Here is a 24,679-nt window from a genome sequence, read left to right as displayed (position 1 = left end):
GATCATAGCTAACTTCAATGTCTCAAAAGCTAGGCCAGACTCCTCATTCTATCTGAAAGAATCCTTTTTGAGTAACTCATTAAGGGGTCGTTTGGTAGAGTGTATAAAATTTACTACAAGAAAAGTGTGAATTACATGAGGATTTTTCTGGGCATTAATATGAAAATCCGTAGGAAACTTATTTTCTTGCAAATTTTCATACTAATCTCCAGGAAAATTCCCATGTAATTCACACTTTTCTTGTAGTGATTAATATCAAATAGAGTGTATTGGTGATGCAAGCATTAGTAATGCATGTATTAGTTATACTTGTATTAGTTATGCATAGATTATTTCTTATGCATTGTTTGGTTTTGTGTATTAAAAATAGTATGCATAGTATAAAATATTTATTTACAAAAGTATTCTTCACAATTATGGTGGAAAAGATGTAAAAGTACTTTTGAGGGGTAATTGAGTCTTTAACCATATTAATGCATGTATTAAATCCTTTGCATTACTAATACCTAGAAATCCGTGGTATTAGTAATACACTCCTCAATACACAATAGAGTGTATAACTAATGCTTGATGCAAGCATTAGTTATACATAGCATGAAAAAATGCACCAAACAAGGGATTACTTATACATATAATTAATGCATGCATTATTTTTGCTAATACACTCTACCAAACGACCCCTAAGAGGTCTACATATACCACCATAATTCAATACATATTTCCTATAATAGCCCGTTAATCCAAGGAACCCCCTCAAGGCCTTGGTTGTGGTAGGCTTTGGTCAGTCAACCATAACCTGAATTTTGCTAGGATCAGTGGACACCTCATGAGCAGAAATTACATGACCTAGATATTCTATCTTTGATTGTCCAAAGGAACACTTGAACCTTTTGGCAGACAAGGAATGCTCCCTCAGGATATCAAACACTTTTTTTAAATGCATCAGATGTTCATCAAAAGTCTTGCTATAAACTAATATATCATAAAAAAAAACCAAAACAAACTTCCGAAGCAAGGATTGGAATACCTGATTCATCAAAGCTTGAAATGTAGCTGGCGCATTAGTTAGGCCAAAGGGCATAACCTTGAATTCATAGTGCCCCATGTGAGTTCCAAATGCAGTCTTGTAAACATCTTCTAGCTTCAGTTTGGTGGTATCCAGCTCTCAGATCCACCTTGGAAAAAAATCACAGACCCTTGCAAGTCATCAAGTAAATCATCTATGTTGGGAATAGGATATTTATGTTTGATTGTTATCTCATTAAGGCCCCTGTAATCCACACAAAACCTCCATGTACCATCCTTATTTTTCACCAACAACGCAGGGGAAGAGAATGGGGACTGACTATGCTGAATGATCCCATTTGTCAGCAGTTCAGTGACTTGTTTCTCGAGTTCTTCCTTTTGGTAAAAATTGTATCTATAGGGCCTTAGACTTACATGTGATGTCCCTGGTTTGATGGAATCCTGTGGTCAAATTCTCTTGGTGGGGGTAAGGATTAGGGCTCTGCAAACACGTCCTTATAANCTTGTTTCTCGAGTTCTTCCTTTTGGTAAAAATTGTATCTATAGGGCCTTAGACTTACATGTGATGTCCCTGGTTTGATGGAATCCTGTGGTCAAATTCTCTTGGTGGGGGTAAGGATTTGGGCTCTGCAAACACCTCCTTATAACCAGTTATCAATTCTAGAATAGCAATGTCAACTGGCTCCTGCTCACAACCACTACTAGCCTCTATTAAAAATAAGTGAGCCATTATCATTTACCCCTTTTTCAGTAGTTTACCCATGGTACTACCACTGATTAGGCTGAGTTGACCATTCTCAGGAATAGCATGCAAGACAACCTTGTTACCCTTCCTTCCAATGGTGACACACCTCTTCTCATGATCAAATTTAGTAGGATTGAACTTTTTCATCCAATCATTGCCTAGTACAATAACACACCCCCTAGCTTGAGGATCTTGAGATCTTCTCTAAAGGTCTTACCCCCCCATCTTCCAAGTAAAACTGGGGCAACTGGTGCTGCAATACCTGTAATTGCCATCAGCTACATTGACTCTGATGGGAGTGGAGTAAACAGCTTGGTAGCGAGTTTCTTGTACAGTCACTTCATTAATAAAGTTGTGAGTGCTGCCAGAATCAACAAGCACTGATAAGGATCTCTTCTTAACAACCCCACTAACTAGGATAGTGTTAACCCCATTACAACTTCCTGATAATGCACTCAAACACACAACTTCTTGGATATCCACTCCTTCAGCTATCTCAATTTCTACTGTTTGTGCTAAGCTCTCTGAGTGCGCAGGTACCTCTGCGTCAATAGCTATCAAATATTGTGGGTCGTGAGGCAACTCTTCCTTGGTGCCAACTATACAATGTAGTTGTTTCATCTTACACTGGTGACCTACCTGATACTTTTCACCACACCTTAAACATAGGTGATTGGCCTTTCTGTGTTCATAAACTTCCGGATGACTCCGTAGTGGGCTAGGCCTTGAAGTGATTAATCCTCCAACTTTCTGGACCCCACGGCTGGCAGAAGAGCCAGTGGCCACACCATGATGAACTACAGTTTGAGCTTTCCTTTGTGCAGCCTCAATGGCTTTCTCCTGCATCCTAGCCTGTTGAATGGCATAACNCGGGTTACGGGGTGGCTTACCTACTGGTGGGTTATAGTAGGTGCCATCATGACTTGAGAAATCGGGTCGTGACACATCTTGACTGCGACCTAATTTCTTGAGAGCTCCCATGAAACTGGACGAGAAGTGAGCCTCATTGAGAGCAGGATTTTGAATTATCATCTGAACCTTCAGATCTTCAAACTTAACCAGGAATTCTCCAACACTTCCAGTTTGTTCGAGCTTGTTAAATTCTTCTACTACATCTTCCATCCACACATCCCCAAACTGCACACATAACTCCTCATTAAGCTCGGGCCAATTAACCGCACCTCTACTCAACACCAACAAGTTGTACCAGGTTTCAGCATCACCATTTAGCTATAGTGCAGCACCCTCCACCTTCATGTTATCCTGCACTCTATAAAGGTGAAAATACCTCTCACACTTTCGAATCCAAACTTTGGGATCCTGACCTTCAAAAGATGGCAATTCCCATTTAGAGTGGGGGNGGGGGGGGACAACCACTTGTGGTCTAACAGCCCTACCATCAAAACTAGGTACTGGCAAGAGCCCATCACCTCCCGGAAAAGCACCCTCCTGACCTCGCGGTGGTCTTGTTTCCAGATTCGTCAACCTATCCAGAATCAACTCAAGGGTACCTTGAATGCCAGTTTGAGTTGCACACATACCCCTTTGTTGTTCAACTATCTCATCCAGTAATTGATCATATGTTGCTGTAACTTTTCATCCATGGTTTTCATTCGTGTTCCTACTGCCATGGACAAAACATAGGTCGCAGATTCGAGGCTCTGATACCAATTGTTATGACTAGAATACTTGAAACAGTTAGGAAAAGGAAGCAAAATAGTAATAACAAGAGTTTTGTGGGGCAATTTTCTGATTTATAAGAATGGAAAATACGATTACAACTAAATGAAATTGAAAAACATAGAAACGAACACCTGGTTCTCCATTGATAGTTCAAACCTGCAGATAGAAGGAAAGATGAAGAGAATTTAGAAGAAGAATAAGGACGAAGATAGAAGAGAAGAGTGAAGGAGAGAAGGAAATTGTTACCGGATTTCTGGATGCCTCTCTCCTCTTCCAATTCTGTTATTTATAACGATCAAACTCATCTCAACCATTGAGCCTCATTAAACTATATAATAGATCCTGGCCCTTTATTTTAAATCCTGTTATTACTGTTCACTCCCTCGACTTCTTTTATTTACCCTATCACCTTCAGTTAATAACAATGGGTTTCTGTCTTCCTCTCTCTCTCTCTTTTCTTTTTCTGTTTCGCACTTGCTAATTGGTAGAGACAACACACATAAGTTGTACCTGTGGTGAAGGTAGTGCGGAAATATATGTACTGTATCTGCTTATTCTTTCATCTATTTTGTGGAGTACCCTTAGCCTAAATATTTCTCAGGTGATGCTGAGCACCTTGTTTTATAGATCTTCTTCATCATTGCAGTACTTAGACTGGAATTGCAGAAAGACACATATCTATTATTGCCACATTAAGCAGAATGGACACTGTACCTTCAAGGTTCGTATTGTTAATCTGTGGTCGCTCTTTTCCTGGATCATTTACATTGCAAGCCTTACCTCCTTACATCTGAATCCTCTTTTACAATCAAGTGTTAGAGGGAGTATTTCCAGCCATTGAAGAACTTTTGCATACTGAGCATAGAAATAAAAAAGAGAAATGTTTCTCTAGCAGTATTTCGTTTCTCTATGTATTGTTCTCTAGTTAGAATGTTTTTCTTATTTTTACTTGTGAAAAAAGACCTTTATCTTATTTGCTTTCAGTTTTTAAGAGATTTTAGCACATTCAATGACCATCAATTTTGGCATTAGGATTTCTGTGTAGCATAAAATATGATAGTTTTTAATTTTTGTGTCCTTGTACTCTTGAGAATTATATTTTCTAGTTCTTGGTTTGACATTATTCTAATTATTTGGCTTTGAATTATCAAGGGTCCATACTTGAACACAGCAAGGACTCACTTACAGAGAGCCCTGGGAGATGACAATGTACTGATTGTCAAATTTGTTGAAGATACAAGTTGTGCCAATATAATTGTCGAGGAAGGCATTCTTGTCGGCTTGAGACGTTACCGTTTTTTTGGTAACACTGTATTCTTTTCCTTGATTTATGAATTTCTCTTTTTTTTTTGTATATTGTACTTCAACGTGTTATTGGTATGTTTTGTTTGAAATTTCATGTTCGTTCTCTTTTGAAAATAACAAATGATAGAGAAAAAACAAATAATCAAACAACATACCTGTGTAATCCCACAATTAAGGTTTGAAGAGGGTGGAGTGTACGCAACCTTACCCTTACCTTGTGAAGGTAAAAAAGTTGTTTTAGATAGATCCTCGACTCGAGTAATTATGTCACAAATCAAATATGTAAAGTATATACAATAACGAAGAAGTCAAGTGGAAAACAACTGAGAAGAGAACAAGTAGCAACAACAAATAATATGATAACTGAAGCAAAGGAAACAACATATACTAATAAGTGAACTAGACAATGCTTGACTATCTACTAACCTTCTACCATGATCCTCGACCTGCATATCTTCCTATCTATGGTTATTTCCTAGGTCATCTACAGGTGAGCCATGTCTTGTCTTATCATCTTTCCCCAGGACTTCTTTGGCCTACCTCTGCCTCTCCTTGTACCCATAGTAGCCAACCTCTCACACCTCCTAACTGGGGAATCTGCTCATATTCTCTTCACACGCCTAAACCATTTCAGCCTTGCCTCCCTCATCTTGTCTACCTCGGGAGCCACTCCTACCTTGCCCCGAATTGCTTCATTCCTAATACTCTCTTGGTATGCCCACACATCCATCTCAACATCCTTATTTGCTACTCTCATCTTTTGGACGTGTGAGTTCTTGACTGGCTAACACTCTCCATACAACATATCTGGTCTAACCATCACCTAATAAAAGTTTATCTTTTAAGGTTTGGTTTCACATTCTTATCACACAAGACACTAGATGCAAGCTTCCATTTTTATCCACCCTGTTCCAATACAATGTGTAACATCATCATCTATCTCCCCGTCCCATTGGAATATTCATCCCATGTTCTTGAAACTTTCCTTCTTGGGGATGAATTAAGTGTCAATCCTAACTTCCACATTTGCCATGTGGGTTACGTTAGTGAACTTGCACTTTAAGTATTTTGTCTTAGTCCTCCTCAACCTGAACCCTTTAGATTCAGGGTCTGTTTCCAAACCTTCAACATATCTCTTAATACTATCGCGCGACTTGTCAATCAAAACTATGTCATCTGCAAACAACATACACTATGGCACCTCTCGTTGTATATGTCGCGTTAGATCGTCCATCATTAAGGCAAATAGAAACGTTCTAAGAGCTGAGCCCTGTGCAACCCCATCACGACGGGGAAGTGATCTGAATCTCCTTTCACTGTCCTCACTCGGGTCTTCGCTCCATTGTACATATCCTTAATTGCCATAATGTAAGCTTCATGTACACTTTTAGCCTCCAAACAACGCCATAAGAATCCCCTTTCGTACTTTATTGCAAGTTGTTTTCTAGGTCAATGAACACCACATATTAGTCCCTCTTCCTCTTTCTATACTGCCCCATCAATCTCCTTACGAGATGTATGACTTTTGTAGTCGAATGCACGACATGAATCCAAATTGGTTCTCGGTGATGGGCAGTCCACTCCTCATCCTCATATCCACCACCCTCTCCCAAACTTTCATACAGTGACTTAGAAACTTGATACTTATTTAATTGTTGCAATTCTGTAAGAAGAGAAAAAAGCAGCTTGTTGTAAACTTGAAATTCATTGTTAAAAACGTAAAAGAAAGATTACTTATGTAGGAATTTCGAGAATATGATATAAGGAAGTTTTCTGATTCTTGGAATGAGTATTCTACACAATATTCCAAATGATTCTCTTGACTTCCACTTGAGCTTTTAATCTTGAAAAGATGAAAAAAGAACTGCGGTCTAAAATGTTTCTTAGCCGCATAAAAGAGGACTCCTTTGAGTTTATGAAATAGGGAAAATGGTGTAATTCTTGATATTCCAAATTATTGTGGCATAATCATTAAATATATTCCTCAGAATATTTTAATGGTTCTCTTGATTCATTTTAAAAAATAATATAACTTCAGTTCAAGTTTTAATGCTTCTCCTGACTTTCAATAGTCCCCATCATGCCACACTTTCATTATTATTCTTGTTGGTATTGTCAATGTTATTATTATCATAATTGCTGTTACACCTGATAATCACAACCTTTGGTTGCATTTTAATTCTTTTCTGACAATATGGTTCTTGTGCAGTGTATAAAGATGATAAAGAGAAGAAGAAAAGTCCAGCTATGATGAAGACAAAGACAGCTTCTTTGAAGTGCTACTTTGTTAGGTTTGAGTCCATTGAAACTTGTAATGATGGAGGATCCTATGTATTTTCTACCAAAAGAATCAGTCAAGCAAGGTGTCAATTCATGCATGTGCATATGGTTTCTAATATGGCAAAATATGCAGCCAGGTTGGTCTCCTTGATAATCATATTTAATATTTATTGAGCTTGGCAGATAGTAATATTATGCATACATGCAGGCTTTCATTAATTCTATCAAAGACGATTAAGCTTCAAGTGAATCTTGCTTCTGTCACCATTGAAAGAATTGAAGATATACTTTGTCGGGTAGTGACTTTCTGTTTCATATATTTGGACTTCCTGTAGTGATTTTCTGGTAAATATGTCTAGCAAATTTGTTTATCCTTTTATTTTAATTAATTGTAGGATGAAAATGGTTGTATTATTAAAGATGAAGATGGCGAACCTCGTATACATACTGATGGAACTGGTTTCATATCAGAAGATTTAGCTATGCATTGTCCCAAAGATTTTGTCAAAGCAGAATATATAAAAGATGAAAACTATGAGGTATGCATAATTCTTTTTTCATAGAAGTGAAACCGTGAAATTAGGAAGTGTACAGAGTTACAGTTTCAATGCCGTGTAAAGAGCTTCCCTGAGCATCTTCTAAAGAAAATGGGAAACTGAAAGTTACACTTGAACCAAAAGTAGGGTTAAAGATTACTAAATGAAGGTTTAAATTATGCACAATCTAGATTTTTCATAAGCTACAAACAATGTTAAGGAACCTTTGTTTTTAGGAGTTTAAAGAGCGTATGTTGATTTTATACTAAATGACTAATTTGTAATCATTGAGAGGTGGAGATACATGTTTTCCTATTTAATTTGCAGTTTTGTACAAATTGTAACTTTGGTGACACACAAATATCTGTTGGACAAAATGATAATCACACCCAGGATAATGTCCAAACTAAATAACAATAGGGAGAGAGTAACAACGACACCAAATATTTAAAAGGGGTAAATATGATACCCAAATAAGTAATACAATAATATTGATGAAAAACTTGGTAGTGTCAAACGACTACTACTCAACACTCTTTTATTTCTTACAACTCAATTATATTACTTCCACACTATTTTCTCACAAACTAAGAAATAGTTTGTGGATTACTCTCTCTACTCTCTATTGCTTCTCTATTTTGGTGTGTCCTTACAAATGAGCATAAGTGCTCTATTTATAAGAAAAATTCTGTCCATTTGATGTCACTAATGACATCAATGGAAACTAACAATTCAAACTTGTAGGTAAACAACTTTGACATAAATGTGGTAGCCAATTTTCACAAAGTTTGGCTGCCAAACTCTACCAAAATTCTACCAAACTTTGACTACCAAAACTTTACCAAACTTCCACAAATGTGGCTACCAACTTTCACATTTGTGGCTTGCCAATTTTCACATTTGTGGTAAGTAATTTCAACAAATATGGCTGCCAAATTATTGTTTTATTCCCACAAATCTCGCCCTTAATTTTGATTTTTCTTCTTTATTCCAAGGCTTGATCTCAATCTATGAAAATCTTCAAACTTGAGAGGCTTGTAAAGATATTCGCAACTTGATCATGAGATTTCACATACTTGAGCTCTACCTTTTTCTTGGCAATGCATTCTCGGATAAAGTGATACCTTGTGTCTATGTGCTTGCTTCGATCATGATACACTGGATTCTTGGCAAGTGCTTGCGCAGATTTGTTATCAACACAAATAATTGTGGGTTCAATTTGCGGCAAATTGAGTTCCTTCAACAATCTCCTCAACCAAATAGCATGACACGTACATGATGTTGCTGCCACGTATTCAGCTTCACAAGTCGAGAGAGTAACAATTGTTTGTTTCTTTGAACTCCAAGAATTAACACAATCACCCAAGAAAAACACAAAACTCAATGTGCTTTTTCTATCATCAACATCTCCCGCATAATCACTATCACAATATCTCACAAGATTAAAATCATAAGAAGAATAAAATAGTCCAAGGTCGATTGTACCTTTTAGGTAACGTAAAATTCTTCTAGCGACCTTCAAGTCAGTGGAGGTGGGAGCTTCCATGAAGCGACTTACTACTCCAAACGCAAAGAGTATATCTGGTCTCGTACATGTCAAGTACCTTAGACTTCCTACGAGACTTTTGAACAAAGTGGAATCCACTTTTTCTCCATCTTCAAACTTTGACAATTTTGTTCCACTTTCCATTGGGGTGTTCATAGGGTTGCAATCAAACATGTTGAACTTCTTCAAAATCTCCTTTGTATAGCTTTCTTGAGACATGAAGATGCTTTCCATTTGCTTCACTTCTAGGCCCAAGTAATATGACATGAGCCCTATGTCCGTCATCTCAAACTCAAGGGACATAGATTTCTTGAAAGCTTCAAATAAACCTGGGTTGTTGCCCGTTAGAATGAGATCATCAACATAAAGACAAACAAGTAGAATAGCTCCATTAGTATGAACTTTAATGTAGCATATTCATGGAGACAACGAGTAAACCCATTATCTTGAAAGTATTTGTCAATACGACTATTCCAAGCTCGTGGAGCTTGCTTCAACCCATATAAGGCTTTCTTCAACCTCATCACCTTATCTTCATGATTTTTAACCACAAAACCCAATGGTTGCTCAACATAAACTTCTTCAAGATATTCATTCAATAATGCCGATTTGACATCTAGTTGATGGATTTTCCACTTCATTTGCACCACTAAAGAGATCAATAGACGGATTGTCTCCATGCGGGCTATAGGTGCATAAACTTCCTTTGTTTGTAGCCTTTAGCCACAAGTCTTGCTTGTATCTCTCTACCTCTCCATGGACATTTTTCTTCATCTTGTATACCCATTTGACTCCAATTGCTCGATGGTCCTTGTGAAGAGTTGTTAACTCCCAAGTGTTGTTCTTCTCTATTGACTCGATCTCTTCCTCCATGGCTTGTCTCCACCTTTTGTCAGTAACAGCTTCATCAAAATTCATTGGTTCACTATCAGCAAAGAGACAACACAAAAAATCAAAATTAGTAATTTTTTCTGGTGTCATCATAGAGTTCTTGGATACTCCTCATCCTATGTGGCCTTTCACTTGAACCCTCTTGAGAAGATGGAGATGCAAGATTTATTGGTGAAAGAGGCGGGGTTGCATCCTGTGCAGGTGCCATGGTCTCATGTTCTTCTTCATCTCCAAAGTATGGAAGAAAATCATATGTTCTTTCTTTCGGAGTCTCCCGATTCCATGATGCTTCTTCATCAAATTCGACATCACGACTCACCACCACCTTGTTATTGCTTGGATTGTACAATATGTAGCCTTTTGAACTCGCGTCATAGCCAATAAACACATACTTGACACTCTGATCGTCAAGTTTAGCTCTCCCTTGATGTGGAACATGAACATAGGCTATGCTCCCAAAGATTCTCAAGTGCTTGACACTTGGCTTTCTTCCGCTCCATGCTTCTTGAGGCGTTTGATCTCGTACATTTTTTGTTGGAGACCTGTTGCTCAAATAAGTTGCACAAGAAACAGCCTCGGCCCAAAATTCTTTTGGTAGATGTTTTGCTTTCAACATACATCTAGCCATATTAAGAATTGTTCTATTCTTTCTTTCTGCAACTCCAATTTGATGGGGAGAGTAAGGTACCGTTAGAGGGCGACGAATTCCATGAGATTGACAAAAGTCATTAAACTCTTTTGAAGTGAATTCGCCTCCTCTATTAGACCTTAATGCTTTTATTTCATTGCCAATTTCTTTTTCTACAAGTGCTTTAAAATTGGCAACAAAAACTTCAGATTTTTGCTTCAAGAAGTATACCCAAGTCTTTCTACTGAAATCATCAATAAAGAGCAATAAGTATTTTCTTTTACCAAAAGAAGGTGGATCGATTGAACCACACACATCGGTGTGTACAAGTTGGAGTGGCTTACTTGTTCTTGATATAGTCTCCTTTGGAAAACTCCTCCTTGCATGTTTTCCAAGAAAACAAGCTTCACACAACTGATTTAGATGGTTGATTGACGGAATCCCATCAACCATGTTCTTGTCTCCCATTGATTTGAGTGCTTCAAAGTTCAAGTGTCCAAATCGCATATGCCAACACCATGAGTCATCTTGCACATTAGCCTTCAGACACTTTGCATTGATGGTTTTAAGATTCAAAGGGAACAACCTATTCTTTGCCATATGCACTTTAGCAATTAAGTTGTTACTTGAATCTCTTAGCCAAAGATGCATATTTTTCATATGAATATGATATCCTTTTTCAAGAAGTTGACCCAAACTCAAAATATTACTTTTCAATTTTGGCACATAATAAACATTGTTAATCAATTTATGGCCACCATCTTTACAGGATATCAGAATCATACCTATCCCTTCAATTTGGATCTTTGAGGTATCTCCAAAAGACACATTACCTTTCACCGTCTTCTTTATCTCCACAAACTTATCTTTGTGGCCACACATATGATTACTTGCTCCATTGTCAAGATACCATGAACTACAATCATCTGTATCTTCTTTGAGTGCTAATAACAACGTTGACTCATCTTCGTCTTTGTTGTTATCAACAAGATTAACTGTCTCTTCAACATTACTACAACATTCCCAAGAGTAATGTCCAATTTTATGACAGTTATAACACTCAATTTTAGATTTGTCATACCTCATTTCATTTGTACCTTGATAGGCTCCACGTCCTCTTCCTCCTCGTAGACACGACCACGACCTCTGAATGACTGGTGACTCTTATCTTTATTGTTGAATTTATTGGTATAACTTCTTCCTCTTCCACGGCCCCCACAACCTCCACGGCCTCGCCATTGTCCATTTCCTTTGTAACTTTTCTCACCTTCAAATCTTTTGAAGGATGCCTGAGTTTTAGGAAGTTGCTCTAGTGGCTCTTCTTTTCTCCTTTTCATTTTCTCTTCGTGGGGTAGTAAAGAACCTTCCAATGGTAAGTGTGGCTATAAATACTTTGTAAGAGTAAAAGGGGAATTTTAAAGTTAAGGTGTATCTGATAATAGAAAGGTGACATTCTTTTTGGGACAAACAAAAAGGAAAGTGTGTCACATAAATTGGGAGATCAATTGATACTCTACGGTGAAATCCTTTAAACCTAGCAAAAGTAGCTATGATTGCTCTTCTTCTTCAAAAGATCAAATAGCTCCATAAGAAAATGACCTAAAGACTATTTACTGTTGTCTAAAAATCGTGACCAAAATTCCCTTTTTAGGTGCCAAGTGTTCCTGCCAAATGAAATGTGGATCACACTTTTCAGAATTTTTCTTCCGTGAATTTGTGTGGTCACACTTTCAAGTGTGCCAACACCTTTTGCTCCAATTTCTTCTCAAATATTTTGCCAAGAAGTGCGGAGTGCACTTAAAAGTGTGCTGACACTTTTCTCCTTCTTGTCTTCTACATTTCTCCATACTAGTCAAATTTTCACCATCTAAAAGTTTGCCCTGCACTTTCTAGTGTGTCCACATTTTCTTGGATTTGGCCTCCACAATTTCTCTCCCAGAAAGTGTGGCCAACACAACAAAGTGCTGACACACTTTTCTTTGCTCTTTTTCAAATTTCTTACTTTCGATCAATTGAGTCCAAAAGCTTCCTATCTTGCAGAGTTTGTTCTTTTTCCGTTCCTTGTACATTATTTTGCTTCTTTAACACTGCAACATCTGAAAGACAGCAATATTACATAAGTTTTGGCTAGAATGATCACTTTAAGACTACAAAACATAAAGATACGGATATGGATCAGATGGAAAAATATCAACTTATCAAAACTCTTGGGATTGTGCATCATCATTTACCTCTGCTGATATTTATTTATTCTTGGGCTGGTATAACTCCATCAATCATATAATTTTTCTCAGAATTTTGTTGATATCGTGGACCTTGATGCAGAAAGAAGAGAGAGTGTATCTTGGAATAGGGAACCGGTAACTAATCTATGAATACTTTATTATATTTGATTTTCCAAAATAAGCTTTCATTAATTATCTCATTGTTCTTCCTCCAAGCCTTTGTTGATGCAGTGCCGTTTGTTCTTCAATGGTTGTGCTGTGAAGGGTACTTTTCTTGTCAATAGAAAGGTATTTCTGCATCTTTCAATTAAGATCTGTTATATGTTTAATCTTCTATCTGATAATTTTTTGTTAGCTTTGTCATATCACATAAGTCCTAGATCATGCAGCAAAAAAAACAAAGGATGTTTGATATATGAATGTTCCCATGTATGCTTCTGAGCATTTCATTTATTTGACCAATACTGAAGAATACCTATTGATGTACCACAAACTCTTCTCCGTGTTACATTTATTTCCTCAGCACATCAAGTTTAAACTAATTCCAACATCTAAAAAACAATCTTAAAGAAGGAAGGAATTGTTCATGAAAAATGTTCCCATGTATGCTTTTGAGCATTTCATTTATTTGACCAATACTGAAGAATACCTGATTGATGTACCACAAACTCTTCTCCGTTTTACTCTTATTTCCACAGCACATCAAGTTTAAACTAATTCCAACATCTAAAAAACAATCTTAAAGAAGGAAGGAATTATTCATGAAAAATGTCCAAGAAAGTTTTAATAAGAGGTTGCCTTAATTTAAACTTGCCATGATCTGTTAAGAGTAGTATTTGATAAAAAATGTAGCATGCCTTTCTTTATTATTGCTTAATGATCAAAAACTCGAAATTTATTATTGAAAGATTACAAATCTATTATTGAAACAAGAAGTGATAAACTATTGAAAAATGAATATGAGTTATTGTTAGAATAGGAATAGGTTTATACAATCCTAAAAAAATAAGTATAAGTTTATACAATCCTATTAGAACAGGAATAGGAATAGAAATAGAAATAGGAATACTAAATAGTATCCTACTTGGTAAAGGATTGTATTCTAGGGTCTATAAATAGGGTCTCAATGTAATAATGTAAACATAACAACAATTCAATAATATTCTTTTCCTATATTTCTCACATGGTATCAGAGCCTCTACGATCTTGGTAAACAATCAAAGAGCTTCCACTGCCGACGAGTGGTTATTATCCATATATGCCGCCCGTCCGGTCAATGATTATGTTAGCAAAAGTTAGGTCACCGTGTATCTTTCTGGCGACTACTTTCTTATATCTAATTTGTGTAGCACTGTGCCATCTTTCTGGTGACTACTTTTTCATATTTAATTTGTGTAGCACCGTGCCATCATTCTGGTAACTACTTTTTTCATATTTAATTTGTGTAGCACTGTGCCATCATTCCAGTGACTACTTTTTCATATATAATTTGTGTAGCACCGTGACATCCTTCCGGTGACTACCTTTTTTTGCATATCTTATTTGCGTAGCACCGTGCATCTCTCCGGACTACTTTTCATAATTAATTTGTGTAGTACCGTGGATTTTACCGAACTACTTTCTCATATCTGAGTTGCATAGCATCATGTCTTTTTAGTGACTCCTCAGATTTGATTTGCATAGTTCCATTCGTCTTTCCGGTGACTCCCCAAAGCTGATTTGCATAGGGTTGTGCCATCATTCCAACCATACCTATATAATTTCTCTTTTTCATTAGGGTCGTGCCATCATTCCGACCCTACCCATATTATTTCTCTTTTTCAATGGGGGTCGTTCCATCAATTCGAACTATCCTATATAATTTCTATTTTCTAGTTGGGTCGTGACATCATTCCAACCCTACCCATATAATTTTATTTCTTAGATTGTGACCACTTTTATCCATCAAATCAATACTCCGGCATATGAGCATGTTCCGGCCAATTTTTCGGTGACTTTCTTGTTAAATATTGACACGTTTATTGATTCCAACATGATCCATACACTTTATACTAGATTTTGAGCACTTCCGGCGACCGTTGCATTGTGAAGAAGTCTATATGGAGCAACCACCTAATTTGTTGCTCAGGGGGAGTTTAGTAGCCTTGTATGTTGATTATGTAAGTCACTATATGGTATGAAACAGTCTTTGCAAGCTTGGTTTGAGAAGTTCCAACACTATGTTTTATCGGCATTATGCATCAAATTCAGTATTTCATGAGAAGACTAAGCACATTGAGATTGATTGTCAATTTTGTGAAGTCGGTTGATCAACTTGCAGATACCTCACCAAGCCCCTCATCGGTCCTCGTGTTAATTACATTTGTAACAAGCTAGGTACATGAATTGTATGCACTAGCTTGAGGGGGAGTGTTAGAATAGGAATAGGTTTATACAGTCCTATTAGAATAGGAATAGGTTTATACAATCCTACTAGAATAAGTATAAGTTTATACAATCCTATTAGAACAGGAATAGGAATAGAAATAGAAATAGGAATACTAAATAGTATCCTACTTGGTAAAGGATTGTATTCTAGGGTCTATAAATAGGGTCTCAATGTAATAATGTAAACATAACAACAATTCAATAATATTCTTTTCCTATATTTCTCACAGTTATAATTAGCCACACATTTGTACATCTGCTTATGTCTGTCCTATCCCTGGTTGGACTATGTGATATGTTTTGATTTCTGTTAAGTTTTTCATGGTATTTTATTTGATGCACCTATTTTCATTCAAATACTTTGACCATGTATTTGTCGGAGCACTTTCTGCATTTATCCTAATCTCTCGTCACGCACGTTGCGTGTGTACCCCTTATCTAAGAGTATAAAAGCACCACATAAAGAACATGTCCAACTTGAGAGACCGTATATCTTCTTGCATACTTTTCTAATAATTCAAAGCACTTGAAGAAATATTTGACATGATGGAAGAATCAATTAACATATGTAATTGTTTATCTATCAATAAAGAATTACTCAAAGAAATATTTTGTTTCTCAAAATTGAGAATCTTCTAATTTCTCAATTATCTTCATGCATTGACATGGATATACCAAAAAGGTAGTGATATAAAAACAAAATCATAGCTAGAGAAGATTGGAACAATTATAGAAGGAACATAACTCAAGTAGAAGTGCGAATAAAGCTAGCATGCTTCTTTGCAATTCAACTTTTATCACTAGACATCATATAAGAAATCAAATACTCAAAGGAACATCGTTTTCTATAAAGTTACTGTAGTATATGCATGTAGTTGATTCTTTGTGGAGCAATTTGCTGGTTATTGTTGTTATTTTCTTTTTTGGATAACCCATTTTGCTGGATAATTTAAAATAGGTCGGCATTGTGTTTAGAAGTTTTCAGGTAGTCCTTTCAAAAAGAGTACTTTTAAAACTACTTGCATAAAGTTTTTTGATAGTCTTTTGACAGCACTAGTTAAAAGAATACTTCTAGAGAAGCTACCGTTAGCCCTATTAGTTCTTCATCCAATTGCCCTAATGTCCTCTAGCTAGAAGCTTATCCCTCAAAGAAGCTTTCTTAGTTTACCTTCTTTAATTGGAGAAACAATTTGACTTGTACATTTTCTACTGCAATTCCATCTTTGACCAGTTATTACAATATATATCGTGTTCTGTGTTTGAACTTTAACTTACCAGCTAGTAAAAATCCTAGGTACCTTTTTGATAGTTTTTCGTATTGATAAAAAAATCAGACTGTTGTTATGTGAAACTTTATCCCCCCTTTATTTGGTTGGTTCATGTGTTGCTATTTAGTCTTCAATAATTGCCTCACTTTTTCATCATTCTCATAGATTGGATTACGAAAAATTCATATTAGACCCTCAATGGTGAAGGTTGAGATAGACCCAACAATTTCAAGTATACCAACTTTTGACTCATTGGAGATAGTTGCAATCAGGTATCCTCTTTATCTCCTGGGCACTGATTCACAGTTGAAAATTGAGTAAAATACTTGTTCTGAGTACAAATGATATGTTTTGTATTTGGAAACTGAAAAAAGTCGTTATCTTTGTCAATTTTGCTGAATGAGTTCCTCTCATATGAGAGTTCTTCCATTAAATAGAAAGAATTCTGATTTACATTTCTAAAAATCTGCTATATATTCCTAAATATATGCTATTCCTAATTGTAATATCTCTGAAAATATGCTACATTAATCTATTGTATCTCTTATCATCATTACACAAATATTTAGAGTTATAACATAGATATGTACAGATATTTAGAATCTGTCCAATCATGCTAACATCCCCCCTCAAATTGATGCCGGTGGATCAAAAAACATCAATTTGCTTACCAGAAACTGATGACATTGTCGTGCCATAGACTTTGTAAACACATTAGCTATTTGAAGATCACTGGATACATGTGGAAGGGTAATGACTCTCTTATCTACAGCTTCTCTGATATAATGACAGTCCACTTCAATGTGTTTGGTCCTTTCATGATAAACTAGATTAGTAGCAATCTGAATAGCACTTGTGTTATCAGCATGGAGAGGAGTGGGATTAGATTGAGTAAATCCAATTTCTGCAAGTAAACCACGAAGCCAAACAATCTCAGAGCAAGCAGTAGACATTGCACGATATTCAGATTCGGTGGAAAATTTTAATACACGGTCTTGCTTCTTGCTTTTCCAAGATATCAAGGAATCTCCAAGAAACATGCAACAACTCGTGACAGAGCGACGAGTATCAGGACATCCATCCCAATCAGAATCACTAAATGCATTAAGCTGAATCTCAGAACCACTAGGAAAGAATAATCCACGAGTAGATGTTCCCAAGAGATATCGAATGATGCGACGGACAACCACCAAATGTAGATGGCGTGGAGCATGGATAAATTGACTCACTTGTTGAACTGCAAAAGAGATATCAGGCCGAGTAATAGTAAGATAATTTAGGCTCCCAACTAATTGCCGATACAAAGTTGGATCAGGAAGATCTCCTTCCGCATGACAGTATTTTACATTCAATTCCAATGGAGTATTTACAAAGGAAGATTCTTGAAGACCAGCCAAACCAATCAAGTCCTGAGTATATTTCTGTTGATTCAAGAACACACCTAAAGAATTATAATGAACTTCTAACCCCAAAAAGTACGTAAGAATACCAAGATCTTTCATATGAAAAGAATCCTTAAACTGCTTGATGTTTGCGTAATCAAGACACAATTCCAATGCAAGTGTCTACGATCATACAATAGTAAAGTAACCCAACCAAGGATTGGGATCGTTCCCAAGAGAGTGGTTTTGAGAATTAATAGAAAAATAAAATTTAGTTCTAACTAAAGACATTAAAGATTAAAAACATTGTAAATTAAAGGGGGACAGAAGAGTGTCAATTAACAATGGGGTTTTGTCACTAGTAAGTAAAAACAATAAAATAAACAAGGGTTTCTAAGTAATGAGAGGGGATCCTTGGGATGTGACGGGAATATGGGTTAAGCTAGATTATTGGGTACATGCTTTCGATAGAAGATTCATAGAATAATTGTGACTAGGCTAAACCTTAAGGGGGATAAGCTCTCATTTGAGCAATTTACCCCGTTTCAAATGCGTTCTTCTCGGACACCCACGTGTCGCATGAAGACTAGTCTACGCGTTAACCCACTCAATCTCTCGAGTTGAGTGTGTGGGAATGAGACTAGGATTCACTCTCTCGAGTTGAACCTCAAGTCGACCCACTCCCACCGGCCATCAAATTAGTAGTTTTAGTTTTACGACATCTCTCTCTCGAGCAAGCCGAAAACACATAAATAAACTTGTATTTGCAACTACAAATTCATTAAATTCATCCACAACTACTAAATGAAATCACAATTAAACTATGATTAAACTATCAGCAAGCAAGACCCAACAATTATCTTAACCTATATTTGCTAAATCACACCCCAAAAATTTGGGGTTTTAGCCACACATGTATAAGAGGTAGAAATTTATACCAAATTGAGCTCGCATTCAATTGGGTATGAAGATTTAAGTCTTAATACAGGCCAAAATCAAAGAATCCAAGAGACCCAAATTCAAATTTTGAAGATGAAACCCTTTGGATCTTCAAGTCTTCAAAACCCTCTCAAACTTAGAGCAAAAATATCAAAAAGTACTATTCTATATAAAAATTATAATAATTGTTCCACACCTAAAACTATAACTCTAACTAGTATTTATAGTTTTCACAAATTTGTGCTGCAGCGGATCATTCGGCGTCGTTACTCGGAATTGCCGATCAACTCGGCGATTCACCTTTTGGTGTAGTTAATCGCCGTCTTGCACCAGCCTTCAACATCGTCGTGCTCTGGTTCATTGGGCGATATGGTACTGCTTCGCGGAACTTTTCGGCGATGCGCCGACTGCTCCCTTTTTCCGCCGATTTGAATCTTTCCTTCAAGGCTCAGCACACTGGAATAAAAGGCGAAGGAAGACCCTTCAGCGACTCGCCAAGTGGACTCGGTGATCCTCAAGCCTTCATTAGGGGTGTGCACTATTCGGATTAAACCGAATAACCAAACCAAATCAAACTGAATATTTATTTGGATTGGTTTTTTGGTTTTTCGGATTGGTTTTGGATTAATAAATTACTTTGTTTGGTTTTTTGGTTTGGTTTTGGATTTTAAAAAATAAAAACCAAAAAACCAAAAAAACCCGAATTATATATATATATATATAAATGTTTAGGTTTAGAATTAAGTTGGAGTTAACCACTTTTGTCCTTTTTTGGTTATTGCCTTTCATCATGATTACGTTTATATTTTATATTTGAACATCTATAATAGGTATAATTATAAGTATTGTGTTTTAAGTTTTACTCATGATTTATATTATAAAGTATATTTAAGAGAATCAATATTATTACTTTGGTTATGTTAGTAATTATTGACATAACCGAATATCCAAACCGAAAAAAGCCGAACCAAACCAAACCAAATTTATTTTGGATCGGATTGGGTTACACTTTTACAAACCAAAAATCGAAAAATCCAAACCGAATAGTGAAAAACCAAACCGAAAAATCGAATGCACACCCCTAGCCTTCATTTCTTCGTTCTTTTTAGCCTTTTCGTTCCTTTTTGCGATGTAGTATCCATGTTTTCCTTCAAACTTCAAATACTCTAAAACTTAAGGGTTTTCATCAGATATTGAGATAAAATAAGCATTTGAGGACACAATTTCTATCAAAATATAGCCCTAAATGAGTCTAATTTGTGGACTCATCTGTTAGCATGATTGGACATATTCTAAATATCTGTACATATTTATGGTATAACTCTAAATATTTGTGTAATGATGATAGGAGATCACATAAATTCATGTAGCATATTTTCAGAGATATTATAATTAGGAATAACATATATTTAGGGATATATAGTAGATTTTTAGGAATGTAAATCAGAATTCTTTCTATTTAATGGAAGAACTCTCATTTGAGAGAATTCATTCAGCAAAATTGACATCATTAGCACCCCCAACTTAAACTTTTGCTTGTCCTCAAGCAAACTCAAGTTCAGTCGTTCAAAAAAAAAGGGTGTCTCGAACAGTGCTACACAAGACTCAATCATGAATGCACACAACAAGACTCAATTTACTTATGCAAAGATCAAACGTGCACCCAAAGATTCAAATTGTGACTCACCAATATCAAAGAATCTCATGCTCACAATACTTGTTTCAAATGCAAGTTCAAGCTCAACCAAAGTGTTCGAATCCCCTCACACAAATGATGATTCCATTCTCACACGCAAATGTATAATCAATTTAAAGTTAAAGAATCAGATACAATGTTCACACTGACAAAGATGAACACAATGCATGCTTTCACCCATAGGTTTGCTTGTATTTTTCAATTAACATTTGTTTCATCTCACTCAAGATCAAAAAAGTCTTTTCAAGGCTTATAATGGAGCTGAGTGCAAAGGTATGATCATTTAGGCTCAGTGACTGTCATTCTCATGAAATGTGGTGCTCACAACCTTTCTTTCCTTTTCCTTCATCATTCTCTTTAGTTCTCATAAGTCATCCTATTATTCAGTTTCCATGGACTGGTTGGGAACCCCATTTCTTTTGTACTTTATTCCACAACTTTCTTTTTCATTCTTTTTCTTTTTCTTTCTCTCTTTTATTTTTTATTTTTTATATGGAGGGGTTCCATTTTTCTTCAAAACTATGGGTAAGAGGAGACTTTCTTTGCACTTCTTGACTTGGCCTTATCTTTTCACCACACCCCTAACTTAAGCTTTTGGTCTAAGTTGGTTGTTCAACTAACCACAACTTCATGAGGATTATGGGTAATGGATAAAAAAGGGTCAAGATTTCATCAAGTTTCTTCCAAAGAAAGGTAAGCCTCAAGGGGTGTGCAAAAGCGGTTCACACACTCATAAGGTGGGTCACAAAAGAGGTATATGTCAAATTGGTTCACACTCTTAGAAGTTGCCTAAGATCATATCAAGAGATAGCATCACTTAGTTGATCGGACCAACGGGGCAAATTCTAGGATCTATCATGCATGGTTCAAAGGCATTGACACTACAGTCAAACAAGACTCCACACTTTTGCTAGTGTGCAATGATCATCACAAGAGACTCAATTCGATACTAGGCTAGTCATAACGAGATGCAAATTCACATATTGTCTATGCAACTTCATTTGGTCTCATCGTAGCCGCGCATTCATGTTCGTTCGATTGAGAGCACTATTCAAGTCATTGATATTGATCGGAATCGAGACTTAAATATTGCAAAAGAATAGCTAGCCACTTTCAACATACGAGAGGTGGCAAAAATTTTCGAACGGGCCAAATTCATTTTGCAATTTAAAACAAAAGGAGCCATAAGCTCAAACATCCACAGAAACAGTGTAAAAACACCATAATAGCTCACAACCCAAAATGTAATATCAAAATAAATATGCACAAAGGTAAAGTGGGCCTCACCCCACCACAAATAATTTGTCCTCAAATGCGAATAAAAGTATCCAAAAATAAAAATAAGTAAGACAAAGGGAGGTAAAGAAGAGTCCTGTCTATGCAGTCACTCCTTCTGTCAGAGTCTCTGTCTGAATCAGGGCATCAGTGCCCAAAGCATCTGTCTGGTCTCGGGTCTCAGTACCCGGACTCACCTCAGGAAGAATGGAAGTGCTAGATCCACTAGGAGCTGTTGTGGATGTCTCAGTCAGTGATGGCTGGATCACTGGTTGCACAACTTATCCCACAAGATTTGGCAAATCTCTGAATATGCTCTCATCGCAATTCTCCTGCATTTCCTCTTCGTGCATTGCTATCAGGTCCTCGTTGGTCTCTGCATCCGACTCTTCCTCTGATGTGCCACCCCTCTGCACATCTCCTGTGGTAGTCGGAGAAATCCCCGAGGTCTCAGGAGTATCCCTGTCCTCTACAGCCTCTAGCAGTGAAGTGAAGTCAGTAGACTTAAGATAGTCTACGTCCTTCCTCAATACTTCTACTTCGACTTTTTAAGCCAAATTCTCGGATGTCCCTCCCTGGTTGCTCTCACAAGCAGCGACCTTAGTAGCCAGATCATCAACAGAGGCCCTATGGGGGGTCAGTGCAGCCAAGATAGTAATATCGATCATCCCTGGAATGGATCTCTTCAATCGAGTCGCTTTCACATTCGCTGAATAGGCCAGCTATCCCATCTTTAGGATCATAAGCCTGAGTAATCCTAGCAGGCTGGGAGGAGGAAGAAAAAGCACCTGGTACCTGTGAAGAAGAGGAGGGTGCAGATGTACCTGAAGGCTCAGAGGCCAGAGTAGACGAAGGTTCTTCTGCTGGTAACGAGTCAACATCAACTTTTGGAGAGATATTTGCCGAAGCTGCTCTCCTCATGTCAACCTTATCTCATGTGAACTCGGCCTCAATACGCTGAATGTCCGTGGAGGATGAAGGGATGACCTCTATATCATACGTAGGATCTCGGGGAACTCCGGCACGCCGACATAACATAGTGATCAATACCAGGAATGGCAGAGAAGTAAGTCTCTGCTTGGCTCTCATGGCCATCTCTTGTGAAATCAGCAGCCCTAGGTCGATTCGCCTTCTGGCCATGATATAACCAAGGCAAGCCGCCTTAGGATGGCGCAGAATAATCTCGTTTTGTGATGGCATTATGGTGCTGTCGATGAAACCAAACCAGAACCTGGAGGCAATGTTCATGTCCCTCTTCTCAATGGGAGCTCTTGCATCGATCCACCTTGGGGTGGTGTCAAAAATCAGCGGAGCTAACCAACCCTTCAAATCATCCAGGGACGGAACAATAGGCAACCCCTCGTAAAGAAGTGCATACTGCAGTGGTCTACCCAATACATCATTAATATGCTCGCTGTGACACTCCTCCTTGCCTCTGACCATGATCGACTTCACCAGTCGAAACTCACTTGCCTTCTTCTTGTTCTAAGGCACCAACTCCCCATAAGCTGTGTAAAACTCCCTAACCCAAGAAGGGAGGTAAGGGCCTCGGGGTCGTGTGAACTGCTCGAACTCATGGTAACGGAGGGTGTCCAAAACATCTGGGTTTTTGCCTTCCAGACCCTCCGTAGATAGAAGCTTCTCCTCTATGATAGTCCGCACTCCTTTACCTTTTAGTCTGATCAGCAATCTAGGTGAAGGAGCAATAGGCAGTGCAGGAGTTACTGAGGGTGCCTGAGCTGGCACTGATTCATTAGTAGGTGGAGTAGCAGCTGAGGGAGCTCCAGTGGGCGTAGGCTGAGATTTAGCCTGGTGTCTACTCCTTCGAGGAATCAAGAGCTCTTCGTCTTCTGGTTCAGGAAAATCAGCATAGGGTTCAATAGCTATCCCTTTCCTATCTATGTACTTTTTCCTCTAGCCTTCGTCTCCCGGTGGGAATTTTGCTTCCGTTTATGTGGAGGATTTGATCCTCCTTCATTTATCGTAATGTCCTTTGCCTTTTTTTGGGGTGGCTCGTTTAGATTTGTGCGTACCATAACTGCAAAAGATCGAGAGAAATTAGGAGAAAATCAAACACAATCACAGAGAATCTTATTGCATAAAGACTCGCCGATCCAGTCGGCGAATCGTCGAACTTCTTTGGCGAGCTAGATCGCGCTCGCCCAAGGGTTTAGCTTGCAAATTTTTGGCAAATCAGTGATGGGAAAACCTGATCGGCCAATTGCCAAATACTTCGGCGAACAAGTGGTTATCCGTTGAAAGTAACAGTGCAACATAGACTCAGGAGTGCGGACAAAAGGCGATAAGAATGCTTTCGGCGAGTCGCCAAGTGATTTCGGTGCCCTCAGACTTCTCGCCTAAAGTTACAGTACCAAATATCAATTAAGGCGCCAAATTATCGGCGAGATGGGGACATTAGGCGAACCGCCGAGTCGTTCAGCGAGCTCGACCTAGCTCGCCAATCGACCCAACGTGCCTATTTTCAGCCCATTTTATCGAATTCTAAGCCGCAATCCCCGAAGACAAAATCAAAACATGCACTAATGGAATTCAAACAAGACCCGTACTACCCATCACCCCGGGATACTTAGATTTTTCCTGGTTTTGCCAAAATTGGCCATTTGACGATATTTGCTCTTAGAAGTGGTGTCACCCGCTCTATCATTGAGCAATTTTCGTCATTTAGCACATGCATGGGTTACTCAGAGCTCACCCAATCAATCTAAGCAACATGCAAGCATCACCCAATCAAATTTCATTTGTTCCAAGGCATAAAAATACAGGCATTTTGACGATAAAAACAATACAGACAAGATTTTCAAATTAA

General features: G+C 37.6%; 1 protein-coding gene across 1 annotated transcript in view; it reads left to right on the top strand.

Moving 5' to 3' along the window:
- LOC125874389 (probable RNA-dependent RNA polymerase 3) overlaps positions 1-24,679 on the top strand; it is a 44,113-nt gene that overhangs the window by 5,502 nt on the left and 13,932 nt on the right. Inside the window, exons 4-11 of the mRNA XM_049555268.1 lie at positions 4,101-4,175; positions 4,607-4,757; positions 6,969-7,176; positions 7,248-7,335; positions 7,435-7,578; positions 12,935-13,000; positions 13,082-13,153; positions 16,726-16,832. Of these exons, the coding sequence (XP_049411225.1) occupies positions 4,101-4,175; positions 4,607-4,757; positions 6,969-7,176; positions 7,248-7,335; positions 7,435-7,578; positions 12,935-13,000; positions 13,082-13,153; positions 16,726-16,832 (911 nt within the window). The remainder of the gene's footprint in view (positions 1-4,100; positions 4,176-4,606; positions 4,758-6,968; positions 7,177-7,247; positions 7,336-7,434; positions 7,579-12,934; positions 13,001-13,081; positions 13,154-16,725; positions 16,833-24,679) is intronic.

This window comes from Solanum stenotomum, chromosome 8 (assembly GCF_019186545.1).
Source record: "Solanum stenotomum isolate F172 chromosome 8, ASM1918654v1, whole genome shotgun sequence".
Classification (NCBI taxonomy): Eukaryota; Viridiplantae; Streptophyta; class Magnoliopsida; order Solanales; family Solanaceae; genus Solanum; species Solanum stenotomum.
This window is presented reverse-complemented; position numbering and strand designations above follow the sequence as displayed.